Source organism: Scyliorhinus canicula, chromosome 4 (genome assembly GCF_902713615.1).
Source record: "Scyliorhinus canicula chromosome 4, sScyCan1.1, whole genome shotgun sequence".
NCBI classification, from domain to species: domain Eukaryota; kingdom Metazoa; phylum Chordata; class Chondrichthyes; order Carcharhiniformes; family Scyliorhinidae; genus Scyliorhinus; species Scyliorhinus canicula.
The window spans coordinates 110,287,166-110,305,534 of record NC_052149.1 but is presented as its reverse complement, the minus strand read 5'-3'; the positions used below and the strand labels follow the sequence as shown (position 1 = coordinate 110,305,534).

Genomic DNA, 18,369 nt, shown 5'->3' with positions numbered 1-18,369 from the left:
TCGGTGCCACGCATTGGCAGAGGGGGTTGCGAGAAGTGCTGCAAGCAATTCCGCTGCGGCATGAATGACTCCCATGGAAATGAAGGGGAGCCAGAATGGGTGGCGCATTGGCTCTAATGAAACCACAATGAATGGAGATCCCGCCCATCCAGACCCAATGATCCTCCTCTTATGGTCAAGTCACGCCCCCTGGAGGAGGAAGGGGGGCACCCTCGGTGCCTGATTGGCAGGTGGGAGCCGATGATGTCATGATGTCTTGGAGTGAGTGGATGATAGAGATGTGGATGCATCAGTAAGGAGGGAACCCCGCATCTACACAGGCACTGGGGCACTGGACTTATTTATTGATATCTGGACGGATCCGTTTGGAAGACAGGCCGGATTTATATTAAGTAGAGACACATAAGCTATTTTATTTATTTTTTTGTCTTGTTTTTATATAGGGAGGGAGGTGGGGAACTCCGTTTTATTTTTTCAATGATGCAAAGTGCAGCCATGGCCACAGAGAGTCCTGGGAAAGGAGTTCGGGAGCTGTTGGGAGTCACGGTGCAACGTAAGGACCTTTCAGTACGGGGGACGCTCAAAGCCGCGGGAAGACCCCTCTCTTTCTTTCTCTCTCTCTGTCTCTCTCTCCACCTGTCAATTGCAGACTTGCTAAAGAGCAGGCGAGCAGGGGCAGCGGGTGGTGGGTACCCTGCCTTTGGTGACGGAGGTGCTACCTGGTGGCTAGAGGGTGGGAGAAAGAGAGTATCACTGGGACATCGGACAGAAGGCTGACTGCAGGAATTTGGACAGGCAATCCCAATGAATTTTAGGCTGCAGTAATAAGGCCTAGATTAAAGAGCACAGTGGCAGTTTGTTATTGATGGCGATTGCGATATAAACCTCAGATTGGGTCAGGACGCGAGTGTTGCAACTTTATCAGTAGGAACGCATGCTACGGTAGGAGGTTTTATATATATATACATATATATTAAAACTGTGGTTTCCGATGAGATACATCACCTGTTATGAAAATAGATGGTGCCAGGAATGCCCTAGTACAGTGCTCCCTTTGCACTGAGAATATTACAGCCGGGGTGAAGTTGGCCGCAGATATCCGCTCACTACTGCCCATCCACTGGGCAATGATAAGGGGGGAGTCAGCAGGTAACTTCAGTCTCCTAACGCTACAGCAAGTGCTGTCATAAAGATGAGATTACTGATGGTCTACCCGGCAAAAGAAAGCCATGTACCACCGAGTCGGCAGAATCGATTCAAGCATTGGGGAGGTGTTGTTGGGGGGGGGGGGGGGGGGGGTGATATCAGATGTAAACCAGCAGTCAGGGGAATGTGTTCATCTAACCCGGCCGAGAGGTGTTAGACAGCGCGGGGCGAAGCGTGTAACAGTGATACCGTTCAGGGTGAGTGCACCTTATCCATTCAGTAAATAGACGACAGGACCCTGCAATAGGGGGAGTCCACTTGGTGCAAATATTTAGAAAACATGGGAAATGATCTTAACATTTTAATGTACAGGTGTCTGTCAATTATGATGTTCTATTGACGAGGCCTATTTATTGCCCGCAGTGTGTTATTAACCTCTCTCTCTGGCTGAGAGTGATGTATCAAATACTAATATTAAACAGGGTTCCCAGCATGTATTAAAACTGGTTAGTAAAGTATAAATGTTGATATACTCAAAGGTGGGGATATCATGTGTCTAATAGAGAAAAGTGGATAGAAATAATTACTGACTCACGACTTGCAACTAGAGCGTTGTCCGTTTCGGGTAACTCTCGCCCGTGTTCCAGTCAACAGAACGAATTGACAGTATTTCGTTAACTTGTTTCAAACCAGCTTCTTAACAATCGCAACAAACCCGTCCCGTGAAATAATGGTGAAGCTAAAACGCTGTATAACCCCTTTCGGTGTGGGCCATTTTGGAGGGACTGTACCCCCATCTCAAATCTCAGACACTTTCACATTTCCATCCAACTTCATTTGTTTGATTCATATTGCCCTGCTTCCCAATCCACACGGGCTTCTGCAGCCAATGCCTTTTGTAATGGAATAAAAGCAAGTATATCCCAGACTAACACAGCCCTGCCAAATAATCCCAGGTCCCCACACTCCCCTTCCTACAACGCAACTGTTGGCTGCTTTCAAATTATTGGCAGTTTTTAAAAAAATGTCACATCGATGAGAAACAAAGCATTTTCTTCCTAAACACGAGCAAATGTAAGGTTTCAATGTTTGTGGAAGAGATAGTTACAAGTACCTGCCGGCTCGTAATTCGAGTTAATGGTTGGCAGGGGGTGTAGAGTTTTAGAATTTTAGTGTCTCGCTTCATTCATTTTTCTCCCTCGTCTCTGTTTAATCTCCAGCTCAATATAACTCTCTGTTACAATTGAATTTTTTTTGTGTGTGTGTGTGTGTGTGTGTCTGTTTTCCGATATGTTTCAAATGCTCTCCTCATGTGTCAGAATATTTCACTCCCAAAATCCCCAATCTCTTTTAAGTATGTCAACTGCCGAATATTGTCGAGGAATTTCATGGTGAAACTGCACCGGGTATGTTTCACTGCTTGTCTCCAAAATCGGAATCCGGGATAGTTTATACAGGTCACAGGACCAGCCGCTGACAGTCTGTGAAATAATCCCACACTTTTCTATTTAAGGGTGAATTATTGAGCTTCCATGCGCCAAGTAACAATCCCGGCTGAGGAAGCAAAATAGTTAGAAATAATAAGTGGGGCATCTGGGAGGTCTAACCTTTCAACAGAAGTATTCTCGAAGTAATAATCACAATCCTGTCAAACCAAGTCAAAGGTGGTTTATTGGTCTGGGAGAGATCCTTCAGCAGATATCAGCTTAAATTTATTTAGCAGGCTTTTCGTATTCTGTCTCTCCAAATTCAGGTGCAAATTTCTTTCTTGCCACCTACATTATTTTTTGCGCAGATTTGTTGGCCTATTTTCGTGTCCTGTTGTTTATTCCTTGCCCTCCTCCAGTTCCCTCACGTCTGTATATCTCCACACCCCCAGTGTTATAGAGATTGGTACTGTATCTCTGCGGGGTTTTTTCCCCCCAAATGATTATTAACTTTTGCTTCCTCTCTCTTTTTTGTTGCAGAGATCCCGCTGTGTGCAGGCTGCAACCAGCACATCCTGGATAAGTTCATCCTGAAGGTGCTGGAGCGCTCCTGGCACAGCAAGTGCCTGAAATGTGCTGACTGCCAGGCGCAGCTGATCGACAAATGTTTCTCCAGGGGCGGCAACGTGTACTGCAAGGAAGACTTCTTCAAGTGAGTCATTTCGGGTTGCTTGTGAGGACGGGTCGAAGGGAGGTATTGCTGTGGAAGGGTATGGGGTATGCAGCGTTGCAACGAAGCGCCATCCTCACTCGCTGTCCATTCCCACCACATCCACTGCCCTGGCCCTAGAGAGGAGGCATTGGCCCGCTTGGGATCTTCCATGGTGCTCGGCACCACAGCGTACAAAGGGGTCGTTTGATATCCATAATATTATGTTTGAGCAATTATTTGCACACTGTGGCTAAGCCGTTATCGTTTATTATATAGGTGTTGCCCGGGTACTTACCATAATGTTTAATCTTCCACTTTTCTAAGTGGCCCAGTGTCACCCGTGTAGATGAACAAATTAAAGGCCCATTTCTATCTGGTGAATCGCCATTTGGCCTTCTCATGTAGAAATTCGGGCCTCATGCATACTTATAAACCCAGCCAGCAATCTCGTTTCGAACTAAATACATACAGTTTTCATACGGCCTTTTCCATATTAACACTGATTTGTAAAATATCACAGATTGTTCATATTTGATGCCATTTACTGTTTGATGCATGGATCTAGATTTGTGTTGTACGAATGCAGAAACATTGAGTGACGTGTGTGGCGTGTTTATTCACAGTGAGGGACACCGTTGTTGGCAGAGGCCGTATCAACATTGTCCCTTCCACACCTGCCGCCCATACAGAGCAATCCGCATTAATCTGGTGGTGTGCTACTTTGAGTGCTCTGCTGCCCTCATTCTGTGTCACATTAGGTTCGCCCCAGCAAGAAAACCAGGACAAAACGCACAGGTCAGATCAGGGAACAGTTGAAGAGGGTGGGACTGTTTAAATAACAAGTCACAGCAGAGAGGGGCGGAATATTTCCTGTCAAGAGGGAAAGGATAAACATGCTTCCACTATTTAGAGCGAATAGGTTAGATCGAAATGAGATAATTGACCAGACAGTGTCTGATAAGATGCCAAGCGGAGTATCCACATTGGGCTGGGCTGCACAGGTGGGCGGGTATGGAGTGACAGGTACTTGCTGTGGGATTAGCATGGTCCTAACAATATTATCGGCGAGTATGATGTGATTCGTGGCAATGTTACAAAACCTGTTGCATAAAGGCTATGTGTCGATAGTTTGCGGTTTCAGCGTTGAGAATTGTATACAATTAGCAATCAGTTCGATGCAGTTTGCCAATTTGAGAACCTCATCTGCTAAATGAATCGGTCTGCCTAAGTTTGCTGACCTTTATTAACAGCGGGACACTGTTGAGCGATAATATATTCCGCGGTTTTTGCTCTGTAGTCCAGGCCTGTTACCCGTCCACCATGTAAAAAACAAGATACCACCGATTCTTCACCTTTCCAGAAAGAACCGATCTCAAGGGAAGGGCACTAAGAATGCAAATGTGACTTATTCACGGAAGAATCTGTGGGTGAATATTTCAGTCTTGTCTAGCTGTACTTTGTACACAACAAACATTTAGTTATTAAATTAATAATGTTAGAAAGCAAATGATTCAAACGAAACCGAAATGTGTACTTAAAAAGCGAGCTAAATGTGCATTTAGTTTATGAAATCTGATATTTAAACAGAGATTGTTTAAATAGATACGCGTTGAGACAGAGAGATAGCGATCTGATGGGCAGAGCTGTAGCTTGCAATAGGAGGTAGATTATCATTTCATACACTTGCTTCATCAGATGCTGCAGCCTGCAAGCGGGCTGGTATCATAGGAAAGCAAAGAAGCCGATTTGATTTGCAGGCTTTGGATTTACCAGCTGGTATGTTGCAACTGCGGGAGAGAACGGGTGGCCGGCTGGATTTAGAAAGGCTTTTGTGGAGCTGAAAATGGTGGGACTCTGAACGAAAAAAACGTTGCCAGAGTGCATAAAGATGTTGCTTTGAAACGGGGGGGGGGGGGGGGGGGGGGGGGAGGGTCGGTTTGCGTTGTCTAATTTAGGGGCAGACTGGTCCTTTTAATTTTAGTCACTATTGTACAAGTCAGGTAACACCCACTTTAGATGTCCCTCCAGATACGATGTTAGGCTTGAAAACTCCCTTCTCCCGGTGCTGTGCTTGATCTTTTCAGCTCAAGGTTTGATGTTATGCTCTCTCTCTCGCCGCTCTCTGTGTTTATTTCCGTTCCTCCGATTTATCTCTCCTGAGCCGAATGCTGAAGATTAAGGTCTGCTGGTTTCTCACCGAATATTCCAGTGAAAATCCTGATCCTTAATCACCTCGTGAAACAACATCTGTCAGTCCCAACCCAGCGGTTTTCTGCTTTGAGTTGAAGCCAATTGATGGAAACAGGTTTAAACGTACGGTGTGACAAATAAAGCACTTCCCCCTATTAAAGGCAAAGTTTAAAGTGTTTAAATTGAGCTGGAGCAAGAGTGGGAATAGGGCTAGCTATTTGTCTCAATTAAAGCTGCAGGTTTTGCGAAGTCTATGTAACCGCACCGCTCCGATCCCGGCGTTAGGATCATTGGAATCGGGGTGATCTTTATTTGGGAAGAGTGTTTATTTCTATAAAGCCGAGATAACTGTGTGACCGCTGATTCAATTTGGGAAGATAATTTAACTAGGATAAGACAATGTTCCAGGCCTTTGAAATGGGATGTCACCCCTCACATTCAATTGAACCCTCTCTGCAATGTCTTCACACTGTTTAAACGGGTTTTAAAATTCGGATTGTTGTGTGACCTGTGGTTAGATCGGAGTGATCTGCAAAGGGAAACATTGCCTGATTTCCGGGGCAATAGTGAAGGGATTTTTGAACGGAGCGTGTGTTTTGTGGCGGATATGAATGAGACAGGGGTTCATTTAGAACTTGTGAAGTTTCAACAAAAAAAAACTATCTTCAACGGTTGAGAAAAGCAGTATCAGCGATTGTGTTGAGACGGAATTCCTATAAAATATCCCTCGGTTGCCCTGTGAGGGGACTGTGCAACACACACGGGCCGGCGGCTGATCTTTCACAGAGAGGAATCGACAGTAGCTGATGCCCCATAGCCCAGGTAGCGATTCAATGTGGGATTCCCATTCCTCTGTAAACACCCTTCACAGGGTCAGCAATAATCCGACCCGTTAGGGAACCAGCAGACACTCAAATAAAACAACATCTGAGACGTTTTATGTTGATTGCTGACATGACAAAAAAAAGATTTTTTTTAAAGGAAACACCTGTTCGAATTGCTGCTCCATGACCCTATCTGCCCCTTTCTGTCACTCCAAACTGAAATTGTCCCTGTTACCTGTTATTCACCCTTCTAAAACCAGGCACTTTACCCGGCTGCACATCAATCTCAAAGGGAATACAAACCTGTGGTTCTGTCTCTGAAACAAACAGAATGTCCCATAACCTGGAAAATAATTCTCTGTTTAACAGTGCACAGATTTGCAACAACAAATGTAAGTTAGTTAAAAATAGCTTTGAAGCCACGGGCTGGTGAGGGGGATGCTAACGGGCAGCCGGGATTAAATCCAATTCACAGGCAGGAGGAGAATTACATCGAGTAAATCCGGGGAAGGAAACTGAATCGAAAACAAAGGAATCTGTTAAGTGTGGTCAGGATTTCAGTTCTGGATTGGCAGGATGTGAAGAGCAAACTGGGTGACAAATGTGAGCCGATTAGAGGGTAAAGTGCGAGCCAGATTAAAGGATGATGTGCGAACTGGATTAGAGGGTGAAATGTAAACTGGATTAAAGGGTGAGATGTGAGCCAGATTAGAGGATGAAGTGCGAGTCAAATTAGAGGGTAAAATGTGAGCCGCATTAGGGGATGAAATGTGTGCCGGATTAGGAGATGAAATGTGTGCCGGATTAGGAGATGAGATGTGAGCCTGATTAGGAGATGAAATGTGAGTTGGATTAGGGGATAAATGTGAGTTGGATTAGAGGGTGAAATCTGAGTCGGATTAGGGGATAAATGTGAACCAGATTAGGGGATAAATATGAGCTGGATTAGAGGGTGAAATGTGAGCCGGTTTAGAGGGTGCAATGGAGCCAGATTAGGGGGATGAAATGTGAGCCAGATTAGAGAGTGAAATATGAGCGGGATTAGAGGGTGAAATATGAGTCGGATTGGAGAGTCAAATGCGAGTCGGAGTAGAGTTTGTAATGTGAGCCAGATTAGAGAGTGCAATGTGAGCCGGATTGGGGTGAAATGTGAGCCAGATTAAAGTGTGAAAAATGAGCTGGATTAGAGCGAACAATGTGTGCCAGATTAGGGGTGAAATATGAGTCAGATTAGAGTGTGAAATGTGAGCCAGGTTAGAGGGTGAAATGAGAGCCGGATTAGGGAGTAAAATGTGAGCTGGATTAGGGGTGAATTATGAGCCGGATTAGAGAGTGAAGTGTGATTGGGATTAACAATGTGAGCCGGATTAGAGGATGAAATGTGAGCCGGATTAGAGTATGAATGTGAGCCGGATTAGAGGGTGAAATGTGAGCCGGATTAGAGGGTGAAATGTGAGCCGGATTAGAAGGTGCAATGTGTGCCGGAGTAAAGTGTGAAATGTGACTGACTTGGTTAAATATGAACTGAATTTTAGGGTAAATTTCGCGCCTTAATCGTCTGTGCTTTCCACCTTGACTAACCCAGAATCCTCGACCAACCTGCACGCAGAGCATAATGGTCAGCATTGTGGCTTCACAGCGCTAGGGTTCCAGGTTCGATTCCCTGCTGGGTCGCTTTCTGTGCGGAGGCTGCACATTCTCCCAGTGTCTGCGTGGGTTTCCTCCGGGTGCTCCGGTTTCCTCCCACAGTCCAAAGACGTGCAGTTTATGTGGATTGGCCATGTTAAATTGCCCTTAGTGTCCAAAAAGGTTCGGAGGGGCTACTGGGTAAGGGGATAGGGTTGAAGTGAGGGGTTAAGTGGGTCGAATGACCTCTTCTGCACTGCATGTTCTGTGTATGTCCTATGTAACCTGCTCCTAGTCTTTCTGCTCATTTTGAAAATTCCTTTCCCAGCTCCGAGCCGCTCTGATCCCGCCAACCAACTCAGATCAGATTGGAGACTGAACATTGTTTTGTATCACTCTTTTTTAAACCTTCTTCGGACAGTCCGAAGAGGGGGGGGGGGGGGCTTTCACAAAATCCTTGACCCCTTTTGTTCCCCCTTACCTTTCCTTAATAAGTCTGGACTGCGGATCGGCTCAACAACCAGCGGTAGAAATGTCCCTTGCTCGTTTTCTTCCTTGCACAGTAGTGCAAGAGAATCTCAAAAACAGCTCCCCATGTGTGAACAGCTCCATCCGAAAAATGGAACACATCCATTGCAAACGTATTTTAATAAAACACGGAAAGAACCAGCTCGCAACAACCTTGAGGATGTGCAGTCTCTGAGCCTCACAGTTGAAATTGACTAACTCGGTGTGTTTAGATATGACTGTCCATAATTAATACTAAAATGGGTTAGGGGCATCGCTCATCCACTGATCACTCTGCTGTGTGTGAGACCCCCTTCTAATTGTGGGGATGTCTCACAGAGGGTAATATTTACAGCAAAGTTCAGGAATGGGTGAATAATTCGTTCTCTGTTTACCCGTGGCGAGTTCATCTTTGGTTTGATGTTACTGAAATTGGTAATTCATATATATGCGGGTGTATATTTGTGTGTGTGTACTCAACCTAGGGACTGCTGGTAACCGAGTGAAGTAACTCGACCTCCCGCCCCTCACTTATATCCAATTCCCCATTCGAAAGGATTTGCAACAATGTAACCACAAGGTCTGTGCTATAACCTGATTGGTGTGTTGTTGCTGCCGGGCCGTCACAGTGCAGTGTCAGGCTGGATTAACAGATGCAAACTGACCAATCGTTAAGGGCGATCCAGATATTTTTGACTGAAACCTTCTGCGACTTCTCTGTGGTTTCGGGTTTTTAACCTGAAAATCACCAGTTTAGATCTTTACCTGACCCCAGTGACAGACTGAGTTAAATTCAGTGGAAGATTGGGCACACTGAGATGGATTAAGATAAGGAGGCAAGATAGACGAGCCAGGATCTGATGGGATAGACTCCAAAATACTGAGAGAAATAACTGCGTTCAGGCCTGAAAAATTATGTTTCCGGCTGAATGTCAAGCGGGGGTGCATGCCGGAGATCGGAGAGTACTCAAATAGTCCCCGGCATAAACCCTACCCTAATTCTAATCAGAAATTGAGGTGGAAATGACCAAGAATATAACGAAAGAGAAAATCGTGATGTCAGCATGGTTCAGTCCAGGGTCACCTGTGTTCACTGTGTGTAGCAAGGATGGGATTTAAGCCTCGCCGGTGCCTGAATTTGTAGCTGATACCAAAATAGGAATCATGTTTCATAGAATCCCTGTGGTGCAGAAGGAGGCCATTCTGCCCATCAAGTCTGCACCAATCCTCTGAAAGAACACCCTACCTAGGCCCACTCCCTCGCCCTAGCCCCATAACCTCAGCTAATGTTTAAACATTAAGGGGCAATTTACCATGGCCAATCCCTGCAAATATTTTGACTGTGGGAGGAAACTGGAGCACCTGGAGGTAACTCAGGGAGCACGGGGAGAACATGCAAACTCCACACAGTCACCGGAGGTTGGAATTGAACCCAGGTCCCTGGCACTGTAAGGCAGCAGTGCTAACCACTGTGCCGTGGCGCTGCCCTGTTGTAGAAAAACTAGAAAGATTAACGAGGTAACAGCAGGAGAATGACCTTAAAAGTTGCAAATTAAATACAATGGCAATAAGTGTGAGGCGATGAATTTTGCTAAAACTAAATGGCTGCCATTATTTGCTTTTCATGAATGTAGGTCCAATGCTGAGGGAAAGCTGCAGGATTTGGGGGTAAAGGTTCAATAAAGGCAACATCTCAGATTGAAAAAAACGTTTAGCAATTGCATTAAGTATGGAGAGCAAAAACATGTCATTCAGTCCAACCTGTCCGTACAAGCATTTATATTCCTCCCCAGCTCCCTCCCATTCTCACCTAACACTGTCATAACCTTCAATTCCCTAATCTTTTCAGGTGCTTTATTTGCCTCTTCTGTCAATACTATTCACCTCAACTAGTCCCTAGGTTCCACATAGCCACCACATAGTGGGTATGGAGGTTTCATCTGAGTGCCTTTTTGATCGTTCGGTGACTATCTCATATTGATGGCTTCCTGGTTTGTTCTTTCCTCCAAGCGCAAACATTCACTGTGTCTCTACTCTCTCAAAATTTTCCATCATTTATAACACCTCACCCCTCAGCCTTCAAGAGAAAAGAGACACAGTCAGTTCATTCTTTCCTGACAGGTATAACCTCACATAATAAAGACAGAAAATGCTGGAAAAACTCAGCAGGTCTGGCAGCATCTGTGGAGGGAGAAACAGAGTTAATATTTGGAGTCCATATGGCTCTTCTTCAGGGCTACGAAGAGCCAAATGGACTGTAACTTAACGGTGTTTCTTCTTCCATAGATGCTGCCTGACCTGCTGTTTTTGTCTGGCATTTTCTATATTTATTTCAGAATTCCAGCATCCACATTAATTAGCTTTTATTTTTGGCATAACCTCAAGGTGATTTCTGGCATCATCCTTGAAAGTCTTATTTTTCACCCTCCCCAGCATGTCCTACCTTAATATAATATGGTGACAGAACAGCACACAGTACTCCAAATGTGGTGCAACCAAGATTTAATAAAGGATTAGGATTACTTGTCTCCATTTCAATTCTAATTCTCCAGAAACAAATTCTAATGCCTGATGTGCTTTTTTTAAAGGCCTTATTGATCTGTGGTACGACTTTTAATAACTTGCATATTTATACTCCAAATGTTCCCTTTAAAAGTCAGTTATCAAGCACAACCCGTTGATTTAAACACATGATCCCTTTTAACTTGTTAGCACTGTTGCATACATATTTGTCACAGAGTCAGGTCTGGGCAATATATTTCAAAGTGGTGCAAAGTCATGCGCTCACTCAGTTTCATGGGAACCCAGACCCTATTGCTCCTCTGCCATATTTCGATTTCTGAGTAATATGTGTCTCCTTTGTTTTCACCCCAAATGTAATCTCAAATGTAATACCTCGCACATACCAATATTAATATTCATTTGCCAACATTATGCCCAATTCTGTAAGGTTGTTAATGTCTGCTTGCCAGTTATTGCAGTCCCCTCCAATGTTGACAATCCCTCTCAATTTAGTATCGTCTGCAAATTTTGAGATTGTATTTTGATTCCAAAGTCTAATTTATTGATAAAAATTGTGAACAACAAGGGTCATCCTTGTGAACCCCATATTCCACCTTTTGACACTCTGAATCACTACCCATAACACTTGTTCTCTGTCTTTCAGCCATCAAGCTATCTATTTAGCTATTTGTCTCCTGACTGCATGTGCTGACTTTATTCATTAGTCTATTAGATGGTATCTTCTCAAAGGAGTTTTGGCAATCTAGTTACATTACATCTAGTGCATTGCCCTGTCTACTCTTTGTTATATTCTCAAAGGAGTTGCTCAATAAATGTTTTCCCGTTTGAAAGCTCTGTCTTATATTTTTGGTTTCCAGCTGTTTTTCTATTTTCTCCTTTGCCTAACATCCATGTTAAGCTGACTGAACCTGGGAATGTTCTATCTGCCATATTAAATATAGGTGTAACATTAACAGCCTGCCAATTCTCTGCACTTTACCTTTTCCAATTGATTATTAAACGTGAGCAATAGGGTCACTGCTATGTATTTCCTAAATTATTTTAAACAGGTGGATGCGTTCCATCCAGACCAAATGATCTACCCTCTTTGAGTTAGGACCTGATCTGACTTCAGAGCAAAGCCATAGAATTACATACTATAGAATTCTGCGTTTTATCTTGTTATAGAATATAATGGTCAAGATGTAATGATTAATCTATGGGATACCTTTAGAATGCATCAAGGATATTGTGTCCTACGTTGGGCTATACACAATAGGAAAAATATTCAGGCTGCTGAGAGACTATGAAGCAAATAGACTAGGACAACATAAAAATATGAAGAAAATTTTGGAAAACGGACTCATTTTTCACTACATCAAAGCAGATTACAGGAAGATATAATCTTTTTTTTTACTTACAAAAGGGACATTGAGGATGGAAGCAGATTGTTTTCAATAATTATGGGGTCAAGATTGAGAGGCTGTACTTTGCAAGATTAAATTTCGGAGATTTAGATCAGAGGTTAGGGGAAAGTTCTTCACATAGAGAGTTGTGAGCCTACAGTTTATTTCCAGGTTTCATGGCTGACATAGAAACAATATCAACATTCAAGATTCCATTGAAGAAATGGATAAAGGGAAGAGAGTTGCATTGATTTGGAAACAGTGTGAGGAACTGTGATTAGAACAACTTCCTTGTGTGGATGACCAATGTCAGTATAGACTGGTGGGGTCTGAGAGGTTTGTTTTCATGTGGTAAGTTCTTTGTATTTCAGTGTATAGTCAGATGGCCCTTGACTCTTGATTTACCCACAAATTCTAGCCATTTATTCTCGGGATATTGGTTTTGCAAGGGCACATTTATTATCTGTCCTCAGTTGCCATAATGATGGTGAGGCTTGTCCTTGAATTGCTGGTCAAGCTCCTGCAATAGTGTTGAGTGGGGAATTCTAAGTTCCTGATTCAGCGCTGATGAAAGAATGGCAATATATCGGCAAGTCAGATAGTTTTGCGATTTGGGGCAGGTAATGGTGTTGGTATGGCCTGTTGAAATAAATTGTACACTGAAATTGGAATTGGCAGTGAATTTGAATTGCATATGGCTTTGAATTAAGATTCCTCTGTAATGGAAAGGCAGCTGAGAGATAAATCAGCTTTGTTCCCTCCTTCCACCAGGCTTGAATTTACACTAATCGTGCCCTGTGCCATTATGTTTACAATGCAGTTGTATGAAGATTTCCACAATGGAACATTGATATAAGGTTAAAAGATCCTGTTTCTTGAAAGCAATTTTTATGTTGGGCTTTTCCCTCTTTATTACTTAATGTTAGGAGTGTGTTGGTCAGGTTCTGCATTATGTATGTGCCTGGCTGCAACAGATGGCTTCAATCCAGTGATAGAAGTTGGGTTTCACTAGTCTGTAGTTGGATTCTTGAATTTTTTCCTGAATTTTTTCCCACCTTGGCAGCCAGACCATCAGTTTTCTTAGGCCCTTAGACTCTGGAATTGCCTCCCTAAATGCCATAGCCTCTCTTTCTCTCTATCCTCTTTTAAAATAGCCCTCAAAATATGCCTCTAAGTATTTGATCACTATCCTAATATCTTATATGGCGCAGTGCCAAATTGTGTTTGATTGTCACTTCTATGAAGTGTCTTGGGACATTTTACAACATTAAGGTGCCATATAAATGCAAGCTGTTTCGAATCATTTGCATTTTGGAGTGCAGGCAAACAAGGGAGAACTGTGCGCCTGCCATTGGCAGTAATCAATTTGAATTCCACAGCTCTATTTATTTACTATAATTCCATTGTTAACCTTTGGCATGAGCTGAATTTAATGTTATCTGCTGCCCGCTGTGAATCTGTCAATGGCTAAGAGCCTGCAACAAACTGGTATTGAATGAAATGCAGATACTGCACTGCTGCAGAAGCAGGATCATTGCTCTTTACAGATTGTGACAGCTCTACAGTGCAGCAATGCAGGCAGTAATGAGATCTGAGAATTATTCTCACCATCATTGAAACATGCTGGGTTACATGAGAATAACCGCTGTTCTACCTTCACTGGCGTGAATAACCAGTACCAGGATCAATGGATCATGAACATTGTTCACACTACCAGTGGCAAAAGACAGAAGAAGTGGGTTAATAAAAGCAGATTACTGTGGATGCTGGAATCTGAAACAAAGATAGAAAATACTGCCCAATCTCACCGGGTTGACAGCATCTGTGGAGAGAGAACGGAGCTAACATTTCAAGTCTGGATGAATCTTCGTCAAAGCTAGAGCAGCCTAGAAATAAAATCAGTTAAATACTGTTGTGGAGGGGCAGTTGGCGGAGCCTGGAGCAGTGGGGGACCCCTCTATCTCTGGTGATAGATGGCCACTGGCATTCATTACAAACCCACTGACTCCCACAGCTACCTTGATGACAGCTCTTCACACCCCACATTCTGTAAGGACTCCATCCCATTCTCCCAGTTCCTTAACCTCTGTCTGTTCCGATGCCACTTTCCAAAATGGTGCTGCTGACATGCCTTCATTCTTCTTGGTTGTGGTTTCCCACCCACAGTGGTCGACAGGACTGCCAAACGTGTCTAACACATCTCCCGCACTTCTGCCCTCACTCCCTCTCCCACCTTGTCCTCACTTTCACCCCACCAGCCTCCACATTCAAAGAATCATCTTCCACCAGTTCCGTCAACTCCAGCATGATTCCCCCACCAAACACATCTCCCTCTCACTCCCCCTGTCAGCATTCCTCAGGGACCATTCTTTCCGGGATACCCTGGTCCACTCATCCATCACCCCCAACATCTCACCCTCTTCCCATGACAGCTTCCCATGCAATCGCAGGTGTAACACCTGTCCCTTTACCTCCTCTTTGCTCACCATCTCAGACCCTAAACACACTTTTCAGGTGAGGCAGTGCTTCACGTTTACCTCCTTCATTCTGGTCTATTGCATTTGCTGCCCCCAATGCAGACTACTCTACATTGAACAAAGAACAAAGAACAAAGAGAAGTACAGCACAGGAACAGGCCCTTCGGCCCTCCAAGTCCGTGCGGACCATACTGCGCGTCTAAACTAAAATCTTAGTTCCTGGGTCCATATCCCTCCATTCCCATCCTATTCATGTATTTGTCAGGATGCCTCTTCAACGTCACTATCGTCCCTGCTTCCACCACCTCCTTCGGCAACGAGTTCCAGGCACCCATTACCCTCTGTGTAAAAACACTTGGCTCGCACATCTCCTCTAAACCTTGCCGCTCGCACCTTAAACCTATGCCCCCTAGTAATTGACCCCTCTACCCTGGGGTAAAGCCTCTGACTATCCACTCTGACTATGCCCTTCATAATTTTGTAGACCTCTATCAGGTCGCCCCTCAACCTCTGTCGTTTCAGTGAGAACAAACCGAGTTTATTCAACAGCTCCTCTTAGCTAATGCCCTTCATACCAGGCAGCATCCTGGTAAATCTCTTCTGCACCCTCTCTAAAGCTGCAAACAATGGTTTGTTTGAGGTTGCCTTGTTTGCAGCTTTATACTCAGCCTTCAGAATAGCAACCACGACACCACACAACCCTACCATGGCAATCTCTGCAAGACTTGCCAGATCATCGACATGGATACCACCATTACACGTGAGAACACCACCCACCAGGTACGCGGTACATACTCGTGTCACTCGGCCAACGTTGTCTACCCCTACGCTGCAGAAAAGGATGTCCTGAAGCGCGGTACGTTGGCGAGACCATGCAGAAGCTGTGACAACGAATGAACGGACATTGCGCGACAATCACCAGGCAGGAATGTTCCCTTCTAGTCGGGGAACACTTTAGCAGCTAAGGGCATTCAGCCTCTGATCTCCGGGTAAGCATTCTCCAAGGCAGCACGGTAGCACAAGTGATTAGCACTGTGGCTTCACAGCGCCAGTGTCCCAGGTTCGATTTCCTGCTGGGTCACTGTCTGTGCAGAGTCTGCACGTTCTCCCCCTGTCTGTGTGGGTTTCCTCCAGGTGCTCCGGTTTCTTCCCACAGCCGAAAGAAGTGCGGGTTAGGTGGATTGGCCATGATAAATTGCCCTTAGTGACCAAAAAAAGGTTAGGAGAAGTTACTGGGTTATGGGGATGGGAAGGGGGGGGGGGGGGGGGGGGGAGCGGGGGGGAAGTAAGGGCTTAAGTGGGTCGGTGCAGACTCGATGGGCCGAATGGCCTCCTTCTGCACTGTATGTTCTATGTAATCTATGTAATAAGGCGGCGTTCAGGACACGCGACAATGCAGAATCGCCGAGCAGAAACATGTAGCCAAGTTCCGCACACATGAGTATGGCCTCAACCGGGACCTGGGATTCATGTCGCATTACATTCATCCACCACCATCTGGCCTGGGCTTGTGAAATCCTACCAATTGTCCTGGCTCGATACAATTTATATCACTTTAACGTGGGGTCACCCCTATCTCTGGATCTGTAAAGATTGAATTACCTGCAAATGCTCACATTCTAAGCATTGTCTGGCATATTTGAATTTGGCTATATATATGTTTCTGGAACATACCTCTTCATTCACCTGAGGAAGGAGCAGTGCTCCGAAAGCTCATGTTTGAAACAAACATGTTGGATTTTAACCTGTTGTTGTAAGATTCTTACTGTGCTCACCCCAGTCCAATGCCGGCATCTCCACATCACCTGTATCCAGCCCCACTGCTCCACACATATCTCCCTTCCCCACAACAGTATAAATCTGATACTATTTCCAGTTCTCTCCAGCTTTGACAAAGAGTTATCCAGAAGATTTGTGTTGCTGAATACTAATGTATTACAAACAGAAGGGAGTCAGTTCAAACAGCATTGTTTTCCTCTTACCGCTTGTCCATAGCTTTTTTAAATGAATAATTTTACGAATAATATGGGCGATGTCTTGTTATGCTCATGACGTAGCATAAGCTGTTTCCCTGATGTTCACTCTGACAAAGAAAGGTTCAGATGTGGAGATAACTTCAACATGTTTATTAAACTATTTACAATTCTCCTACTCAGATTCGCCTCTACTGATAATCCTTCTATAGCTACTCAGACTGACGAACCAGTCTGCTACAATCCATGTGGTGGGTGTGATGTTGAATCAACCCTGTGTCTGTACTCACTGAGTGTCTCCACTGGAAAGAGCAAGATCATGTGTGCTGTGTCCTTTATATACGGGTTGGTGTAATGCCCCCACTGTGGTAGTGTCACCTCTGTGTGTATCGTGAATGCCCATTGGTCATGTCCTAGCTTACTGACCTATTGGTTGAGTGTCTGTGTGTCATGTCTCTGGTGCTCGCTCTAGTGTCTAGCTAATCTACGTGTACTTACGTTAACCCCTTGTGTATCTACAGTGATGCATCACCACTGGCGGCACAGTGGTTAACACTGCTACCTCACAGTGTCAGGGTTCGATTCAGGCCTTGGGTGACTGTCTGTGTGGAGTTTGTAAATTCTCCCGTGTCTGCGTGGGTTTCTTTCGGGTGCTCGGGTTTCCTCCCATGGTCCAAAGATGTGCAAGTTAGGTGGATTGGCCATACTAAATTGCTCCTTCATTTCCAAAATGTTGGATTGGTTTGCAGGGTTATGGGGATAGTGTGCTCTTTTACAGGGTTGGTACTGAATTGATGGGCCGAATGGCCTCCTTCTGCACTGTAAGGATTCTATGATTTTAAGTGGTGGCGTATTTTCCCAACCCCTTAGTTTTTGTTTGATCCAATTTAATTAGTAATCCCACAGCAAATTGTATTAGGATTAAGCCAGCAGGTTAGTTTATTGTACATATCCAAACCCCATGAAAAGGGAGCATTTGCAACTACCCACTCCACATTCACACAGTAAACGGGAAAATAGGTTTATAATGGAACGACCACAGAAAAACTGAATATTGTTTCATGTGAATTCCAGAGTCCCAAAATCAAGTGCAATATGGAGTATTTTCATGTCGGCCTTCGGTAGTCAGCTGGCTGGAGACCAGTGTTGCAAGGTTCGCATTTTTAGGTTGCTTTGACATTGCAAGGTGAATTAGGCGTGCAGAAATTGCCTCGGTTCTGCATGTCAGGGTTCAGTAGAGGGAGGTCAGATTGGCCAGTGGTCCAACCTGGACAGAGCTTGATTTTATATGGCCTGCCAGTTGGATGTTAACCAGCAGACTGGCTGCAAATGTATATTTAAACTGCTCAAAAGATCAGAGTCTTGGGTCATATGACCTTCCTTCTCCACAGTGACTTCAACAAAGGACAGCACGGTAGCATAGTTGTTAGCATTGTGGCTTCACAGCGCCAGGGTCCTAGGTTCGATTCCCCGCTGGGTCACTGTCTGTGTGGAGTCTGCCCGTTCTCCCCATGTCTGCGTGGGTTTCCCTTGGGTGCTCCGGTTTCCTCCCACAGTCCAAAGACATGCTGATTAGGCG

General features: G+C 44.6%; 1 protein-coding gene across 1 annotated transcript in view; it reads left to right on the top strand.

The window, feature by feature from the left end:
* The first annotated feature begins 319 nt into the window (after window positions 1–319).
* The window catches only part of lhx4 (LIM homeobox 4), a 131,945-nt gene continuing 113,895 nt past the window's right edge, over window positions 320–18,369 (top strand). Inside the window, exons 1-2 of the mRNA XM_038794996.1 lie at window positions 320–553; window positions 3,114–3,285. Coding sequence (XP_038650924.1) covers window positions 478–553; window positions 3,114–3,285 — 248 coding nt within the window. The 5' untranslated portion in view covers window positions 320–477. The remainder of the gene's footprint in view (window positions 554–3,113; window positions 3,286–18,369) is intronic.